At 49.4% G+C, this 17685-nt stretch overlaps 1 protein-coding gene across 1 annotated transcript; it reads left to right on the plus strand.

The window, feature by feature from the left end:
• Positions 1 to 6813: 6813 nt before the first annotated feature.
• Positions 6814 to 8404, plus strand: LOC120695896. The gene has a single exon (XM_039979106.1). It carries the CDS (start codon positions 6896 to 6898, stop codon positions 8273 to 8275), a length of 1380 nt encoding a protein of 459 aa, XP_039835040.1. The 5' UTR covers positions 6814 to 6895; the 3' UTR covers positions 8276 to 8404.
• Positions 8405 to 17685: the final 9281 nt, after the last annotated feature.

Consider the following 17685-nt stretch of genomic DNA (forward strand, 5'->3'; position numbering starts at 1 on the left):
ACTCTTGAGCAAGAGATACGGAAGGGTCAGCTTGAGGATGATAAAATCAAGGAGATCAAGGAGCTGATAAAAAGAGGCAAGGTACCTGATTTTACTGAGGATGAACATGGAACCGTGTGGTTCAGAAAGAGGATATGTGTGCCAGAGGTGGACCATCTGCGAGAGAAGATTCTAAAGGAAGCCCACGATTCAGCCTATTCAATTCACCCAGGCAGTACCAAGATGTACCAGGACTTGAAAGAGAGATATTGGTGGTATGGCATGAAGCGTGATGTTGCAGCTCACGTGGCCATATGTGATGTGTGTCAGAGAGTCAAGGCAGAACACCAGAGGCCAGCCGGTTTGTTGCAACCATTGAAAATACCAGAATGGAAATTGGAAGAAATTGGTATGGATTTCATTGTGGGGTTACCACGTACAAAGGATGGCTATGATTCCATATGGGTTATTGTGGATAGGTTGACAAAGGTAGCTCACTTCATTCCAGTGAAGACTACGTACTCGGGAGCCAAACTGGCAGAGCTATACATATCTAGGATTGTCTGTCTACATGGGGTACCTAAGAAGATTGTGTCCGACAGAGGTACTCAGTTCACGTCTCGGTTTTGGCAGAAGTTGCATGAGTCAATGGATACGAAGCTGAACTTCAGCTCAGCTTATCACCCGCAGACAAATGGGCAGACAGAAAGGACCAATCAGGTGTTAGAGGATATGCTTAGAGCTTGTGCTCTAAAACACGGAGGCAGTTGGGATAAGAGCTTGCCGTATGCAGAGTTTTCATACAACAACAGTTATCAGGCTAGTTTGAAGATGGCACTGTTTGAGGCACTATATGGAAGGAAGTGCAGAACTCCATTATATTGGAGTGAGACGGGAGAAAGCCAGTTGTTCGGCCCAGAGATCATCAAAGAGGCCGAACGACAAGTACAGATTGTCAGAGAGAATCTGAAAGTGGCACAGTCGAGGCAGAAGAGCTACGCAGACAAGGGACATAGAGAGTTGATCTTTGAAGAAGGAGATTTGGTGTATCTCAAAGTGTCACCTATCAGAGGTTTGCGCAGATTCAAAGTTAAGGGGAAGTTGTCACCTCGTTACATCGGACCATTCAAGATCTTGGCCTGGAAGGGTGAAGTAGCTTATGAGCTAGAGCTACCGGCTCGATTGTCCGATGTGCACAATGTGTTCCATATATCTCAGTTGAGAAAGTGTTTGAGGATGCCAGAGGAGGAATTGCCACTGGAGGAACTGAACGTGCAAGATGATCTGACTTATACTGAGTATCCGGTCAAAATTCTGGATACGTTAGAGAGGATTACTCGGAGTAAGAGGATACGGATGTGTAAGGTTCAGTGGAGTCATCATGCAGAGGATGAGGCTACTTGGGAAAGAGAAGATGAGTTATAGGCAGAATTCCCCCAGCTCTTTGCTAGCCCAGCCGAATCTCGAGGACGAGATTCCTTTTAAGGGGGGTAGGTTTGTAACACCCGTATTTTCAAATTAGGAACCTAAATAAATTTAATTAGGCTTTCTGTAGGTTCGATAAGGTTCTATTTATTTTATCTTGAATTTAGAGCATTTATCGCAAGCTTAAATAAATTATTTAGCCATAAAATAAATATAAGGAAAATAGGTGTGTGCATCTCATGCTGGTTTGCATTTTTATTTGCTTGTTGTTCAACTTAAATTCAAATCTTTGAGTTTGAATTTAATTTGAAAGTGTTTGAATCGTTTTGGAAAATGGAAAACCTTTCTCCCTCAATCTCTCTTTCTGCCCAGCCCATCTCTGTTTTTTTTCTTTCACCCAAGCGGTCCAGAAAACTTTCCCCCGGCCCATTTTCCTTGCACCGGCCCGTTTTCCCCGCTCCCGGCCCGTTCCGGCCCAGCGCCCCTTCCCCCTCCCTATCTCACCGCCAGGCGGGCCCCGCCTGTCGGGAGCGTCTCCCTCCCCCGACCGAGCCGGACTCAAGCTCAGAGTCCCCCTCGATCCTGCGCGCCCCGCCGCGTTCCCCTTGGGCCCGCATGCCAAGGCCCGTGCTCCGCCCCTATAAAAGGAACCCTAGACCCCCTGGAAATCCTAAACCTGAAGCCGGAGCCGCCGCCTTCGCAAAAACCTAGATTCCGCGCCGCCGCCATTGTTGAAGCTTCTCGGAGCTTCGCGTCGCCGCCGTTCCACTGCTTCCCGTCGACTTTTTCGCCGCCCCGAAGCTTCGCGTCGAGGTGAGGGAGCTCTCCAGCTCCGTTTTCTTCTCCTTCTCGCTCCGCTTCGCCCACTTTAGCTCGCCGGCGCCGCTGTTCCGCCATGCGCCGCCGCATGCCGCTCCGCTCGCCTTTGTCCCGCATAAACCACGCCATTGAGTTCGCGTGCTCGCGCGCATGTTCCCAGTCCAAGATCCGAGTCTAATCCAAGCCCAGATGGCCGTTTAGGTCTACTCCGGCCGTCCCGCCGCCGCGCGCCGCCGCTTAGCTCACCGCCGGCCGTTTGCCGCCGCCGCCGCCCGCCCCAAAGAACCCTAGCCGTCGGATCTAAATTGAACGGCCCAGATTAGATCCCATCTCAGTCAACTAAGTCAAAAACCAGTCAACCGTGTCGTTTTTGCACATAAGCCCCTCTGTTTTTCCAAAATTAACCCACCATCAACTGCTGTTGAAAAATATTTACAAAATCGCCCCTGTTTTTATGATCTAGCCCCTGCGTATAAGGTTTAATTATGTTTCAGCCCTTAGATCTTGTTTTAGCCATAACTTTCTCGTTTTAGATCCGTTTTCGATGATCTTTACGCTCACGCGATCATTGCAACGAGTAGAATAGTTTAGTAACCTCTTTTTGTACTATTTTTGTTGTCTGGTGTACTATTTCTTATTGTTTGTAATTGTTTGTTTGTATGTGCGTGTGCGATATGATAGAAGATCCGCAGTTCGAGGAGCAGCAGCAAGATCAAGGCTTCGGAGGACCGGACCAGCAGCAGTTTGAGGAAGGCAAGTGGACCCTTGATCATATTTTTGACCCATGAAATCACCAAATTTATCACATTTACTTTTATGTTCATGCATGTGTCTATAATATGATGGGAACCGAGTTAAGGACATGCCTAGTGTTGTTTACCTTATTCCTTGATCAACTTGGGTTTAATTTCATGTTGGGTAGCTATGCTAGCTGCTATACTTTGGGTTATGGTTGGTTAATGACGAAACAAATGTTATACTTGCTTTATCCCATGTTCATGATGCTTAATGTTGTTAATCAAGAATATATGATTTAATTGGAACATGGAGAACCACCCAGGAAAACAGTGCAACCACAATACTATATGGCTCTGGTCTTGGCTAAGTAACTAGATGATCTATATGTCGTGCTGGGGCGTTTGATTGGTGGATTTTTCGGGTTATCGTGCTTTGAGGAGCGGGTGAAGGAAGCTTCGTCTTCTGAGGCACCGCAGAAAAAGGGACCAGTGCGTACATATAGTGATTCTTTGGAAAAGCCTCGTAGTGAATCCCTAGGCACTCACCAAAGGAAGTGTTTAAGGGCTTTGCAAACCCGGGCGACATGGGAAACACGAATTGTGGGTAAAGTGTACAACCTCTGCAGAGTGTAAAACTAACCAGTTAGCCGTGCTCACGGTCAAGAGCGGCTTGGACCCTCACATGATAATTGAACTTGAAGTTGATCTAAATCGATGCTCTTATTTATGGTTATTGTTGTTTATCTCTATATATATGCTTATCTTGTGGGTTTAATGGTATATACTTATATCTAGTTAATGCTTGCTAATAAAATTTGACCAACTAAAATTGCTGAGTGCAGTTAAACCGTGTCAGCTATTCCTTGAATTAGCCTTGCATGTATTATAGTTATTTCCCTACCACTTGTTGAGTACCAACCATAAGTGTACTCACCCTTGCATACTTGCTGCTCAGACCGTAATAACAACTGTCCGGAGTTTCCATAAGACTTCGAGGATTTCTAGGCGTATGTCTCCCAGTCATCTGCCTGTGCTGAAGAAGATTCCGCTGCTACTCTATGGACATTTATTTATTCGCTTAAGACATTCGGTTTTGTAATAAATTCTTTAATACTCTCTATACGCTTGCACTAGTTGTGATATTCACTTTATGGATAATCATATGTGTGTAAACTGATCCTGGCGCACATATGAGATACATTCGGTTTGCCTTCATAAACCGGGTGTTACAGTGGTATTCCAGAAGAAGGATGCAAGTACGACTTCGATGCTGAGTTCGACGTATAAGCTAGGTTTTCGTCTACGCCCAAGTTTGCCTGTGGCGCTTGGGACTGATACGTAGGTGCCGCTGCAATGCTCTGTAAGGCCAATGTGCCTTGGTAAGACCATATAATAATAGTTTCCTTTATCTTACTATGTATGGTTATGGTACCGTCTCCTATAACTGTGTGTCAGCTACTGATCCAGGGACTGACCCGGTATGCACGGAGGATCTCAGAAATGGGGTCCGACACCCACCTCCGTGCCCGCCTCGCCCGCCGCTTGGGGCCGCCGCCGCCGCTCGCCCGCCGCATCCCGCCGCGCCGCCAGAGCCGTCGTGAGGTCGGCGCTGGGAGGAGAGAGAGGTGGGAGTCAGAGGGAGAGAGTGAGGGAGAAGGGGTTGTTGGTGGCCGTCAGCTGCTTGCATCAGGACGGAGTGGGGGTTTCTGGGAAGGAAGTACTTATATATGTCTTCGCAACTGGGTTTTTGGGGCTAGCGGGCTGGGCCTGATTTACCGAGGCGGTTAAGTTACAATGCCCGTCTCGGTTAATCGGTTTTGCGAGGTGTTTTTTTTAACTGTCTCGGTTAATAAAAAAATACCCGCCTCGGTTAATCGCAGGCATTAACCGAAGCGGTTAAAAATCGTGCCCGCCTCTGAGGCCATTTTTAAAGGTCATGGTTAATATTTTTTTTTGTAGTAGTGCTTCAAAGTTCTCGAACGGCTCCTCGTCAACTCGTCACGAACGGCTTCTCGTCAACTCGTCACGAACAAACCATGCATCACAAGTACATACATGCAAACAATAGAAATAAATTAAAACAGTACACCAATCATTGAAAAACAGAGGTAGAAGACTTAAAAACTAGTTCTACACGTTACAACGATCAAAACGGTACTCAATGGAAGTTGTAAGTGGAGGCACCAAAAACAAGAACTCAATGCATTTCGATTGATTTTAATTCTGAAGACAACAAGACAGATGGAACTGCAACTTTTCTTTGTTACAAAATGCCCGGCTCTTTGAAAATACCTGTATAATTGTATAAATTGCACCTACATGGTAAACCTATGTTCATATATGGATACATGTATATCAGTATACCAATATGTATTGTTCTATGGTTCCTCCTACAAATTTGAGCAAATTAAGTATCTAGGTATTGTGTAGAGATCAATGATCCCTTCCGGTAGTAATTTACAGCTACCTTTGAAATGTACAGGTTTTTTTTCTTCTGTATACAAAGATACCCATGAATTGGTATACAGAAATATGAATGAACCCCACTGTACATGGACACTCATTATGTAATTTTAATGTGCCCCTTTTATTGTTTCAGAAATTGTTCGTGGACCCTCACAGAATTACTAGTCTGTGCACTATAAGCTTGATATGGCCTACTGGAAATATTCAACACCGCACTACAACGAAAATCACCATGTTCAGCTGTTCGGCAGCTGCTCCAGACCTACAGTATTTCTTTCTCACATCATTCCAGCTCCAGCCTCCAGCTCTAGCCAGGTAACCGTGTTTTTCTCTCACATCATTTCAGCTCCAGCCTCCAGCTCCAGCCTGCCAAACGCAGTGAATATGTATAGTAGCTATCCATTAATGGGCACAGCACTTAAGTTCCTTGCAAGTCTAACATAACTGATAAAAACTAACCGTGAAGTTGCAGCACTACATCAGGAAACTATAAATAATTCATACGGGGGATCGGAAGCGAAATATAATGCTCCGATGCACCTGCTCACTTAAATCGACAAAACCATCCCGCATGAACCGGAAAATCTCTCACTCGCCCTGCTGCATATATAGTGAGCGCCAGCAGCAAAACTGGAGACCATGCCGAAGAATTGCATGCAAATGGCGTTGCGGTATAATAAGAATGGGATGCACTGGGGAACAAAAAGGAGTAAAACAGATGTATCTAGAGACACCAGTGGCAGACTAGTGATCGGGCAAGCCTCTGCACAGCTCCACCTCATGAACAACCAAGAGCTAGCAGAAGCGATCCCAACTCCTAGGGGATCCAATCGAGCAGGCAGGCTTTGAAAGATACCTGACTCATCACATGGAACAGTTCTGGGAGAGGCGAAGTTTGTTGCTACCACTCTTGGATGCTAGGTCGAGGTCGTTCTGCTTTGCAGTTTTGTTTCATGTAAACAACTAAGGCTGACGTCTTCTAGCTCCTTGAAAACTGCAGTTTTGTTTCTTGTTGATATAACAATGCATAGTATATATGTTTGAGAAAAAAACAGCTCCACCTAATGATGATGTTGGCTTTCCTCTAAGACATCCATAGTACAATAGTAGTACTGAAATCAGCTCATGGCCCGAGAGACGAAGAACCGTAGAACATCCGCAAAGAATACAGAACGAACCGTGGAATGTCAGCATGGAATACCCGAAAGACACAGAAAGATAGAGCATCGGCACTCGGCAGGGAAGAACAAGTATGGAAATTAGCAGTGGATTATCTTTCTCAATCAATCTCTAGACCATCTTTAGAGGAAGGCATGTGTGCTAATGAAGCAACCTCGTACTAAAGCGGAGGGATCGGAAGAGCTACTAGCTATTTGATTGCAGCTGCAAATCTGCAATGCAAGCACCCATCGTCAGCTGCCTGCACAACACACCTGCTCCCTGCGATTCCGCCGCAGGTCCAACGAACAATGGAGGAGTACGTCCTCCAGAACTTGGAGGAGCTGAACAGGGTGCTGGAAAGCAATGCCGGTGATGAGATGAAGGAGCTGACGCCTGACATCCAGAGGGTCCCCAGAGGGCTAGCTCGCGTCGGCAAGGACGACGCCGTCTGCTACGTCGCCCCAAGGGCCGTGCCGATCGGCCCTTACTACCGCCACTCGCCAGAGCTCCAGTACAAGACCAAGTTCATGAAGATGGCGGCCATCGGGTGGTTCCTGGGGAGGGCTGGCGGCGGCGCCCTCGGCCCCGAGTTCGTCGTGACGGAGGCCTTCGAGGCCATCGCCGCCCCGCCCAGCCCGCGGAGCTTCTACGATGACCAGTTCGAGGACATCGACGACCAGCACTTCAACACGTGGATGTTTCAGGACGGCTGCTTCCTGCTGGCGTTCATGATGGCCATGGGGGCCGACGGCGACGGCGGCGGTGACGCGGCGCTTCAAGGGTTGTCGACGGTGATCTTCCAGCCGCGCATCGATAGCATCATGAGGGACGTGATGCTGCTCGAGAACCAGATCCCATGGCGGGTGCTCGAGGTCCTCATGGGGTTCCTGCCCGACCCAGTTCCCGTCGATAGGTTCCTTTCTTTGATGGCAGCCAAGTTCAACGTCCGTACGACGAGTGGTGGTGGTCACGATCAGAGGGCCGCGGCAGGTTCCAACATCGCCGGCGACGAACGCGGCGGAGGCCGGCGGCAAAGAAGACCCACGCACCTGCTGGCCCTCTTCCGTGACCACCAGGTGGTGGGTCTGCGCACTCCGCACCCTGCTGAAGACAACCGCCGCCGGCTCATCTCCACCGCGCCGTCGGCCAACTTCAGCACGGCCATGGAGCTCGCGGAGATGGGCGTGCATCTGGCAGCCAGCAAGACAGGGCGTTTCGGGGACATGGCCGTCGTCGTCCAGCGCCGCTGCCGGCTCTTCGGGAAGCTCTTCCTGGCGCCGGTGTTCCTGAACGACCTCACCGCGTGCTGGCTCGTCAACATGGCGGCGTACGAGGCGAGCGCCGGCCGCTTGGCCGACGACTACGCCGTCAGCTCCTACCTCTACCTGCTGGCGCTGCTGATGAACCGGGAGGACGACGTGCAGCAGCTCCGCGCCAGGTGCGTCGTCCACAGCACCTTGAGCAACACGCAGACGCTCGAGTTCTTCAAGGGCCTCGCGCCGCACCTCCACTTTGGGAGGCAGTACGATCGCGTCCTGCAGGACCTCTTGGACTACAGGCGCGATAGGCCGGCCTTCGTTGCCGTTCACAGGTTTCTCTACAACAACTTCAAGACCATCCTCACCGTCTTGTCCATCGTCGGTGTGATTGCGCCCATCCTCCGCGCATTGTTTCACCGTCAGAACTAGATGCTTGTTCCATCATGCACGATGATGGTATATTGATGATGGGAGTACTATAAATACACACGCGCGTATAGATAAGAACTTGTCATTCAATATATATATACACACACATGTGCGAAGCCGTTTTGAGCCTTTTTGAGCCTTCATCAAGGCATCATGTGCGAACCCATTTTCTTTTCACCCGTTTGGTAGGGGGCTTCATGAAAAACTATTGAAGGATGAGGAATGAGCAGTACTCACTCCTGGCTGTGATGAGTGAATTGTCAACCGTGCGGTGTGATCGTGTGCTTAGTCTTTGGTTGTAGGTACACGGACGTCAAGTGTCGACGGAGAGCTGCCGTGGAGGTGCTGTGGCCGATGGACCGTGCGGTGGACGGCGGTGAAGGGCAACCGTGACCGAAGCTCGGGCCGGGCGGCAGCTGTGGCGTCCACTCCTGGATTAAGGGCGCAAGCGCCGACGCAAGGCGGGTTTCTTGGTTTGCGCCACAAAACCAAGCTGACGTACGGCGGTTGAAGACGCCAAGTTGTGTAGGTACGGGCGTCGATTTCGGGACTGGCGGAGGAACGGGCGTCGACGGCGTCTAGGGCCTCGCTGCGGGCGAGGAGGTGACGGGCGTCGAGCGGCGTCTACGGCCGTCAGAAGGCCGAGGCGGGAACGACGTCCAGGGCCACGGCGTGGAGGCAGGAACCTTCCCGTGCGTGGAGTTTTGGCGGTTCTCTCCAAACCGGCCACCTACCCGGGTTTCGCGGACCCTCCAAAACCGCTGACCGGATCTTCATCTACGTGGCGGCATCGTGGAGAAGACTTCGATTCGAAGAAAGAATCTCGGCCGTCGGATGAGTCCTTGTATCTTTTTCGGTTTTGCCCCTACGGGCCTTCTAGTTTAATTTCAACTCTAAGGATAATTTAGTCATTTCGCGTTTAGAGTTAGTGGGAGATATTTAGAGAGTGGGCAGCCATCCCTTTCCTCTCTCCCTCCCTCTTCTCTCAATTTTTTGCGATTCCGTTTGAAACATTCTGTGGCTTATGCTCTTGTAATTATTTTGTCCAGAGGAATTCGTGTTTCATGGATTGAGTGAGTAGATCGATCGTTTTCTTCGCTCGCCGTTCTTTCTCGCTTTCCCCTTCTTGTTTCTGTCCTTGCGCAGCAATTTTTGGGTGAAGCAGAGGAGGTCGCGGCGGCACACGCGGCAAGGCAGTGCGCTGCGCGGCGCGGCGAAGTGGCTCGCGTGGCCGGCGGGGCTTGCACGGGAGAGCAGGTCCAGCAAGCGACGGCGTGCGCCTGCTGCTCGGGGGCGGCGGCGGGTGGTGCCCGTGCCTGCGGCACGCAGCAGCACGCGCAGCTGTGTTGGTGGGCCAAGAGGGTACGCAGTCCAGGCAAGAGGAGGCGGCCCACACCAGGCCCCAGTGTGCGTGCGGGGCAAGCCCAGCTCAGGGGAGCGCGTGTGGAGCTTGGAGTCAGCAAGCAGCAGTGGCCCGCGACGGTGCTAAGCGCAGCAGCTACTGCTACTCGGCCAGCAGACCAGATGCACGAGCGCAATGCCCAATAGCATGTGGCAGCTTACCAGGACGGTGGATTGTTCACGGGCCACGTGTGAGGAGCAAGAGGGGTTCAAGAAGGCAACTCTAGCGGCAACAGCACAGTGAACATTCTCATCTATATTTCTCATCTAGTTAAGCACATTTAATTAGCTTTTATTCTTGCTATTCATTGTCAGTCACAGGCTTAACTAGTTTGAGTAAGTTAGTACTTAATCTTGCAAATGGCTTGCTAGCTTTTGCTTGCTTAGTCAAATATTTTTTCTTACTAATATTTTTAGTGAGGTTCTTGATTCGCATTTTGGACTAGCTTTGCTTTAGCCTGTTTTGAGCTATGCTTTTTATTGTCGAATCCTAGCATGCTCATTGAAGTAAGCTTTTTACGAGTCTAGTCTGCAAAGCATTTTCGGCGCTTTGATTAATCGTCGTTTCCGCTTTCTATTGCACCTTGCTCGAGTAAATTGCCTTTCACGTGCTTCCGCTTTATATCGAGTTTTTCCTAACCATTTCTAGGGTGAACTCGGCACTTGTTGGCGTGTGTCACCTTGACGGTTAGAAGAGAGGTGTGTCGGGTTGAATTCGGGACATAGGCCTTGTTCTTTTGAAGAATTTACTAAAGGCTCCCATTCACCCCCCCCTCTAGTCGCCTGTCCGGTCCTTCAATTGATATCAGAGCTTGGTTAAGGTTTTCATTACCCTAACCGGTTCGAGAACCACTTGGCGACCATGGCAAGTCTTGGTAAGATCCCTGTGTTTTCCGGCAAGGACTATGCTTATTGGAAGGTTCGCATGCGAACCTTCTTGCAAAGCATGGGAGCCGAGGTTTGGGATATAACCAAGAACCAGGCTTACGATGTGCTTGCCGTTCGGATCACTTCTCTTCAAGTGACCGAGCACGAGGCTAATGCCAAGGCTATCAATGCCTTATTCGCTGACGTTTCTCGTGCGGAGTTCTCACGCGTCCAGGGTTTTCAGGAAGCCCACAAGGTTTGGACGTGCCTTGAGAACTACCACGAGTGCACACCTTAGGTTAAGGCTAGGATTTTCGAGACTCACCGGCGTGAATATGAGAACTTCACACAAGGGAGGCTCCAACAAGGAGCGTCGGCGCCACAAGCACCGCAGTCGTGACCGGGACAAGGGAGGGCGCTTCGACAAGGAGTTGCTCATGAAGCACTTCCAGTGCAAGGCCAAAAAGTGGGAGAAGGCTTTCTTGGCGCAGCTCAGCGACCTAGACAAGAGCTCCGACACTGACTGCTCTTCTTCACCGACCTCCAACGACGATGACAAGAAGAAGAAAAAGCGGGACAAGGAAGCCACCGGCTTCATCGGCCTTTGCTTGGCAGCCGGTCGGCGCAAGAGTTTCTGCACCATGGCGGGCGAGGCCAATGGTGCTCGTGCGTCTCCAGGTGGACATGCTACACCGACGCACGACGACTCTTCTCCTGCATCCGAGAGTGATTCAGAGGTAAACTCCACTATCGACCTGCTTGATACTGAGGTTAGAGAGTTGTACGCCGCTCTCGACAATCAGAAAAGGCTGCTTAAGGAAGCAGCTAGAGAGCGTAAGAAGCTTAGGGCTGAGCTGGCTTGTGCTAGAGAGAAATCTGGTGAGGATGAGTGCGCTGGCTGCATATCTCACATGAATGATCTTGTTGCTCTCCGTGCCAAGCATGATGAGAACGTTGCGAACTTGGATGTTGCCAAGACTTCGCTTGCTGACGTGTCTCACGAGCTAGCCAATGCCAAGCATGAGCTTGAACTAGCCAAGGACGCTCCTATCGTTAGTGATGTGCTTGAATGTGATGAGTGCTCCATCTTTAAGTCTGATCTAGCTTCTTTGTAGTCTAAGTTTGCTACTATTGTGTGTGAGCTAGAGGAGCTTAGGTCTAGGCCTGTTCTGCTTGGTGCTTGCAAGCTTTGTCCCACGCTTAGGTCGGAGCTAGATGAGAAGAATGCCTTGATTAAGTCTTTAGGGAAGACTAAGGTTGGGGAGTCTAGCCCACCTATTGATTGTCATGTTTGCCCTGGTCTGATTTCTGATTTGGATAATCTTGCGGTAGAGAAAACCAATTTGGAGAATGAGAACACATATCTTAGGGCGATTCTTAGTTGAGTTTCTAGTAGTGAGCCGCAGTTGGGTATGATGATCAAGCAGTTTAAGCGTGGTGATGGGTTTGGGGTCGGTTACACCTACACGAAGTCAGACTTTGACAAGCTGTATGGTAAGATCGGCAAGGCTGCTGGAGTTCCTAGTGCTCTAAACACTGCTAGTACGAGCACGCAGCCTTCGCTTGTTGACCCCGTGGATGGTGTGCTGAAAGAACCACAAAAAGCACCTCCACAGAAGCAGATTTGGGTTCCAAAGCCCAATGAGCTGAGGAATCCCCTCGATACGCTCCCTGCTGCCGCAGCCCAGGTTGTCCTAAAAAAGGGGGCTGCTCCTTCCCGTCCAAAGGCAAGGCCTCCAGAAGAGACGTAACTCGGACATGTACTCTGCTCGAGTGCATGGTCCTCCTCGGCGTGGTGGTAGGCAAGATGCTAGGGCGCGCCGTGTAGGTGGAGGACAGGGAGACGGTGGTGATTACCGCGCTCCAGCGGGTGGTCGCTTTGCCGGTCATACTCCTGGTCGTCTTCAGTACGGCTATGAACCATGAGACCGAGGCTTTGGAGGAGGTCATGAGACACCACACTTTTCTAGCGGTGGTGGTCGCCAGCCTCGCGGTAGACGGGACAGGGGATACGCTTTGCCTGATCTTGCTAACCCTTCTGTAAAGCAAATGGCTCGACACTAGTTTGCTTCACACTTTGCTAACCCAGTGTTGAGACATTTGCTCACCCTTTGTCTCGCTACTGATGTGCAGGTTGGAGGTTTGGAGAATAGGTGGATCATGGACTCCGGTTGTTCGCGCCATCTGACCGGGAATGACAAATGGTTCTCCAGCCTCACACCGATGCGCTCAAAGGAGTACATTGTGTTCGGGGACAATGGAAGAGGAAAGGTACGTGGAATTGGCGCTGTTCGTATTTTTGATCGCTTTACCCTAAGAGAAGTTGCTTTGGTTTCGAACCTTGGGTTCAATTTGCTCTTTGTTTCGCAACTTCTTGATGAGGGGTTTGAAGTTCGCTTCAAAGAGGGTTGTTCTCGTGTTTTAGATTCGAGAGGAGATTTGGTTTGCCAGATTTTACCTCGTGATCGGGTTTTCCTGGTTGACTTCTCTGGAACTTCTCTTGGTCCTCCTTGTTGCTTGTTGGCTGGTCCTTCTTCTGATCTGTGGAAGTGGCATAGGAGACTTGGACATTTGAGCTTTGACTTGTTGTCAAGACTTAGCTCAGTTGGCCTAATCCGAGGATTGCCCAAATTGAAGTTTGAGAAGGATCTTGTTTGCCATCCGTGTCGCCACGGGAAGATGGTTGCCACCTCCCATCCGCCTGTTAATCAAGTGATGACCACTCATCCTGGAGAGTTGCTACATATGGACACTGTTTGTCCTTCTCGGGTGATGTCTGTTGGTGGGAAATGATACGTTCTTATGATCGTGGATGACTTTTCTCGCTATTCTTGGGTCTTTTTCATGAAAACCAAGGATGAGGCTTTCGAGTCTGTTCGAGACTTGATCTTGAGGTTGAAAAATGAGCTACCCCAGGCCATGAGAGCGATTCGTAGTGATAATGGCACAGAATTCAAAAATGCTTGTTTTGACACTTTTTGCAGTGATCAATGTCTTGAACACCAGTACTCTTCCCCTTGCACTCCACAGAAGAATGGAGTTGTAGAATGGAAGAATCGGATGTTAGTTGAGATGGCTAGGACGATGCTCGATGAGCATAGGACTCCTAGAAAGTACTGGGCTAAGACAGTTAACACCGCTTGTTATGTGTCCAATCATATTTTCTTGCGTGCTTTCATGCACAAGACATCTTATGAGTTGCAATTTGGACGCCAGCCCCGTGTTGACCATCTCAGAGTTTTCGGTTGCCGGTGTTTTGTGCTAAAGGAAGGAAATCTGGATAAGTTTGAGTCTCGATCGTCTGACAGCATTTTTATCGGTTATGCTTCTCACTCTAGAGCTTACCGTGTGCTGATTATTGATACTAACATCGTCAGAGAGACTTGTGAAGTCACTTTTGACGAGACTGCATCGTGCAATTCTTCTGTCTTTGAGATTGCAGGAGATGATGAGCTCGGCACCCCCATATTTGAAGATGAGGAGGAAGAAGCTGCGGAGGGTGATGCTGAGGCTACCACGCATGTTGTGGACCCAGCTCTCTTCGCCACGAGCTCGGACGATGATGACGGCTCCGACCCGACTACATCTACTTCCCGGGGGCCGATCGAGCAGGTGACTCAGCCTTCACCAGCTGCACCTGAGGAGACAGCGGACACATTCAGCATCGTCATCCACCTCAACAGATGCTAGGTGACCTCAACGAGCAAGTCACACGGTCCAAGGTAACAAGTATCGCTGGCTTTGCTCATTCAGCGTTTGTTGCCTCTTTCGAGCCCAAAGATGTTGGACACGCACTTTCTGACTCCAATTGGGTCAATGCCATGCATGAAGAACTCGAAAATTTTGAAAGGAATCAGGTTTGGGTTTTGGTTGAGCCTCCGCCTGCTTGTAACCCCATTGGAACCAAGTGGGTTTTCAAGAACAAGCAAGGTGAAGATGGGTTGGTAGTACGGAACAAGGCTCGACTTGTAGGTCAGGGGTTTTGCCAAAAGGAAGGGATAGATTATAAGGAAACTTTTGCCCCAGTAGCACGCTTAGAGGTGATTCGAATCTTTCTTGCTTTTGCTGCTTCCAAGGGTTTTAAAGTTTTCCAAATGGATGTTAAATCTGACTTCTTAAATGGATTTATTGAAGAGGAAGTTTATGTGAAACAACCCCTGGTTATGAAAATCCTAAGTTTCCAAACCGAGTTTCCAAACTTCAGAAAGCTCTTTATGGTTTGAAACAGGCGCCTAGAGCATGGTACGATAGGCTTAAAAACTTCGTGCTTGCTCAAGGTTTTAAAATGGGATGTGTTGATAAAACCTTGTTCCTCATGCGCTCTGGCTCTGACTTTTTGTTGGTTCAGATATACGTGGATGATATCATCTTTGGTGGCTCTTCTCACGCTCTTGTCTCCAAGTTTTCTGAGCAAATGTCTAGAGAGTTCGAGATGAGCATGATGGGTGAGCTGCAGTTCTTCCTCGGGCTGCAGATCAAGCAAACTCCTCAGGTCACGTTCGTCCATCAAGCCAAGTATACCAAGGACTTGCTGCGGAAGTTCGACATGAGTGACTTGTCTCCTCAGCCGACTCCGATCAGCACATCGACAGCGCTTGATGCGGACTTGGATGGCGAGGCGGTTGACCAGAAGGAGTACAGGAGCATGATTGGCTCCCTTCTGTACCTGACGGCGACCCGGCCGGACATTCAGTTTGGGGTCGGCCTCTGTGCACGATATCAGGCTTCACCGCGCACCTCCAACAAGCAAGTGGTGAAACGCATCTTCAAGTACCTCAAGGTCACACCTGAGTTCGGTCTTTGGTATTCTGCGGATTCATCTCTTGTCTTGGTTGGCTTTTCGGATGCCGATTTTGGCGGGTGTCGGCTGGATCGCAAGTCGACTTCCGGCACTTGTCACTTTCTAGGTACATCGCTGGTTTTGTGGTCCTCTCGCAAGCAAGCTAGTGTAGCGCTCTCTTCCACAGAAGCCGAATACGTTGCCGCTGCTAGCTGCTGCTCTCAGATTCTTTGGATGAAACAAACCTTGTAGGATTATGGGTTGAGCTTTGGTAGGGTTTCCATCTTTGTAGACAACATGTCTTCCATTTGCATTGCAAAGAACCCAGTGCTCCACTCCATAACCAAACACATAGACATCAGGTTCCACTTCCTGCGAGATAACCATGAGAGAGACCACATAGACTTGATCCATGTCCCTTCAGAGAGGCAAACCGCAGATATCCTCACTAAACCACTTGAGCAGGACACCTTTACTCGCTTGCGAGGGGAGATTGGGGTTTGTTACCCCTTCTGATCGCTGACTTCTTTTTGGTTAGCCTTTTGTAGGTCTTTGTTTTTGTTTCTCTTCGCTTTCTAGCTTCTGATAGATGCATTTGCATTGTACATGTTTGCATTTTGCATTGCTTCACTGCACTGACATTCTTGTATACACTGTTATGATCTTCTTGTGCTTGCTAGTGTAGTTTCTTAGACTTGATCATGTATAGCTTGCTCTTCAGCATATGTCATATCAACTGAGTTAAGCTATTTTGATTTGAAAATCTGAAAACATGATCACCCTGTTTTGGCTACTAGCATGTTAGGTTGCATTGATACGCTTTGCTATCTTATTCATGCTAGTGTGACTTTTAATCTTTGACATGAGCTAAATTTGTTAAATTTGTTTAATATATATTTGAAATGGAATGAAAAGATCTAGGTGGGATTGCTTGTTGCACTGATCGATCTTTCGGGACGGCTCACATAGCACTAGTGAGAACCCAGGCAAGGCTGTGCATGACTGAAGCGAGTGGCTTAAGCTTCTGACTGCCCTTGGCATAGGCTTGGTCTCGCTGCTAAGTTAAGCATGACAAGCTTTCAACCCCTGGCAGAAACACGTGCTTGATATAACCTGTTAACTCTTCGTTCAAATGCAAGTTTTGAGATGCAGAATTGATTCATGATAAAATATATTGGCTGCTTTGGATCACCCTGTATGAGTTTGGTAAGCACTGCTTTCTTTCTCCTACTTGCTGTTGCTAGATCATGGGTGATGCTTTTATTTTTGCTGAACTGAACTTGCTAGCTCTAGACTTGCAGCTGCCGGCCGGCCTCTCTTGCTTCGAGGCACCATATGACTCATGAGCGGGCGTATTTATCGTCCCAGCGAGTGGTGACGGCCGGCGGTGTGGTTCAATTTTTTGGGGGGACAACAAGCACAAATTCTTGCTTGGACGGCCGTCGCCTCACTTTGCACGTTAGAATTGTTCGATTCCCTCGCACTTAATACAAATTATTATTGTTCGCTGCTGCCACCTTATTGTTGTATCGTATATTCGTAATTAGTGCAGCCAGTGCTATCATGAGGAATCCACCACCACGCGTATAGGATGCCATAGGAGTGGCCACCGTCCCATGAAGGCCTGTGATGTCACTCATGTCCTGCACCGGGCTTCAACTAGCTGCCATCGCCAGAGAACAGATCCGGCCACCCAAGGGTCTGACCCGCCGTCCATAGTCGGGGAACTCCTTTTTGATACCATCATGTCCTCCATATTCTAGTTACCGAAGAGGTGGGCCTCAATAACCACGACAAGTAGCTAGCCGCAGTACGTAGCAGTGGACGACATTTGTAGCACAGAGAACGCTTTATTAAGGATTAACAGAACTGTTTACATCCTGAGCAACAGTTTGCTCAACACACACCGGAGCTCGCTCTCTCCAAACAGCACTATGATGAAGGCGCTTGGCCATGGGCGATCTCTGGACTCTGGGTCTCTGGATAGGCCAGGTATCTGATCACTGTTGCACAATCCGACTCGAAGATAGCAGGCGAGGGAACTCACTCCCCAGCAAGTCTCAGTCCTGTTAGTATCTTATGGATCGCTAGGAGTAGATTAAGTTGGTAATTCACCTTGACCGAGATGAAGACTTGCTGGTGCCACAGCGCCACCGGCACCGTCGAAGTAGAGAGCAACGAAGATGTCGGCAACGAGGTTGAGGGCGACGTCCTGTGGGAGATTCCCTCCGTTTCAGTGCCTCTCGGATCGGGCGGGTTAGGGTTTGCTTGTGGCATTCAGTGGGCACGGTGAACCTTGGTCCATGTGCCCCCAGCCCCCACCTCTCCTTTTATTTAGCACTGCACAGAGGGGGCCCACAGC

This window comes from Panicum virgatum, chromosome 2K, assembly GCF_016808335.1.
Source record: "Panicum virgatum strain AP13 chromosome 2K, P.virgatum_v5, whole genome shotgun sequence".
NCBI classification, from domain to species: domain Eukaryota; kingdom Viridiplantae; phylum Streptophyta; class Magnoliopsida; order Poales; family Poaceae; genus Panicum; species Panicum virgatum.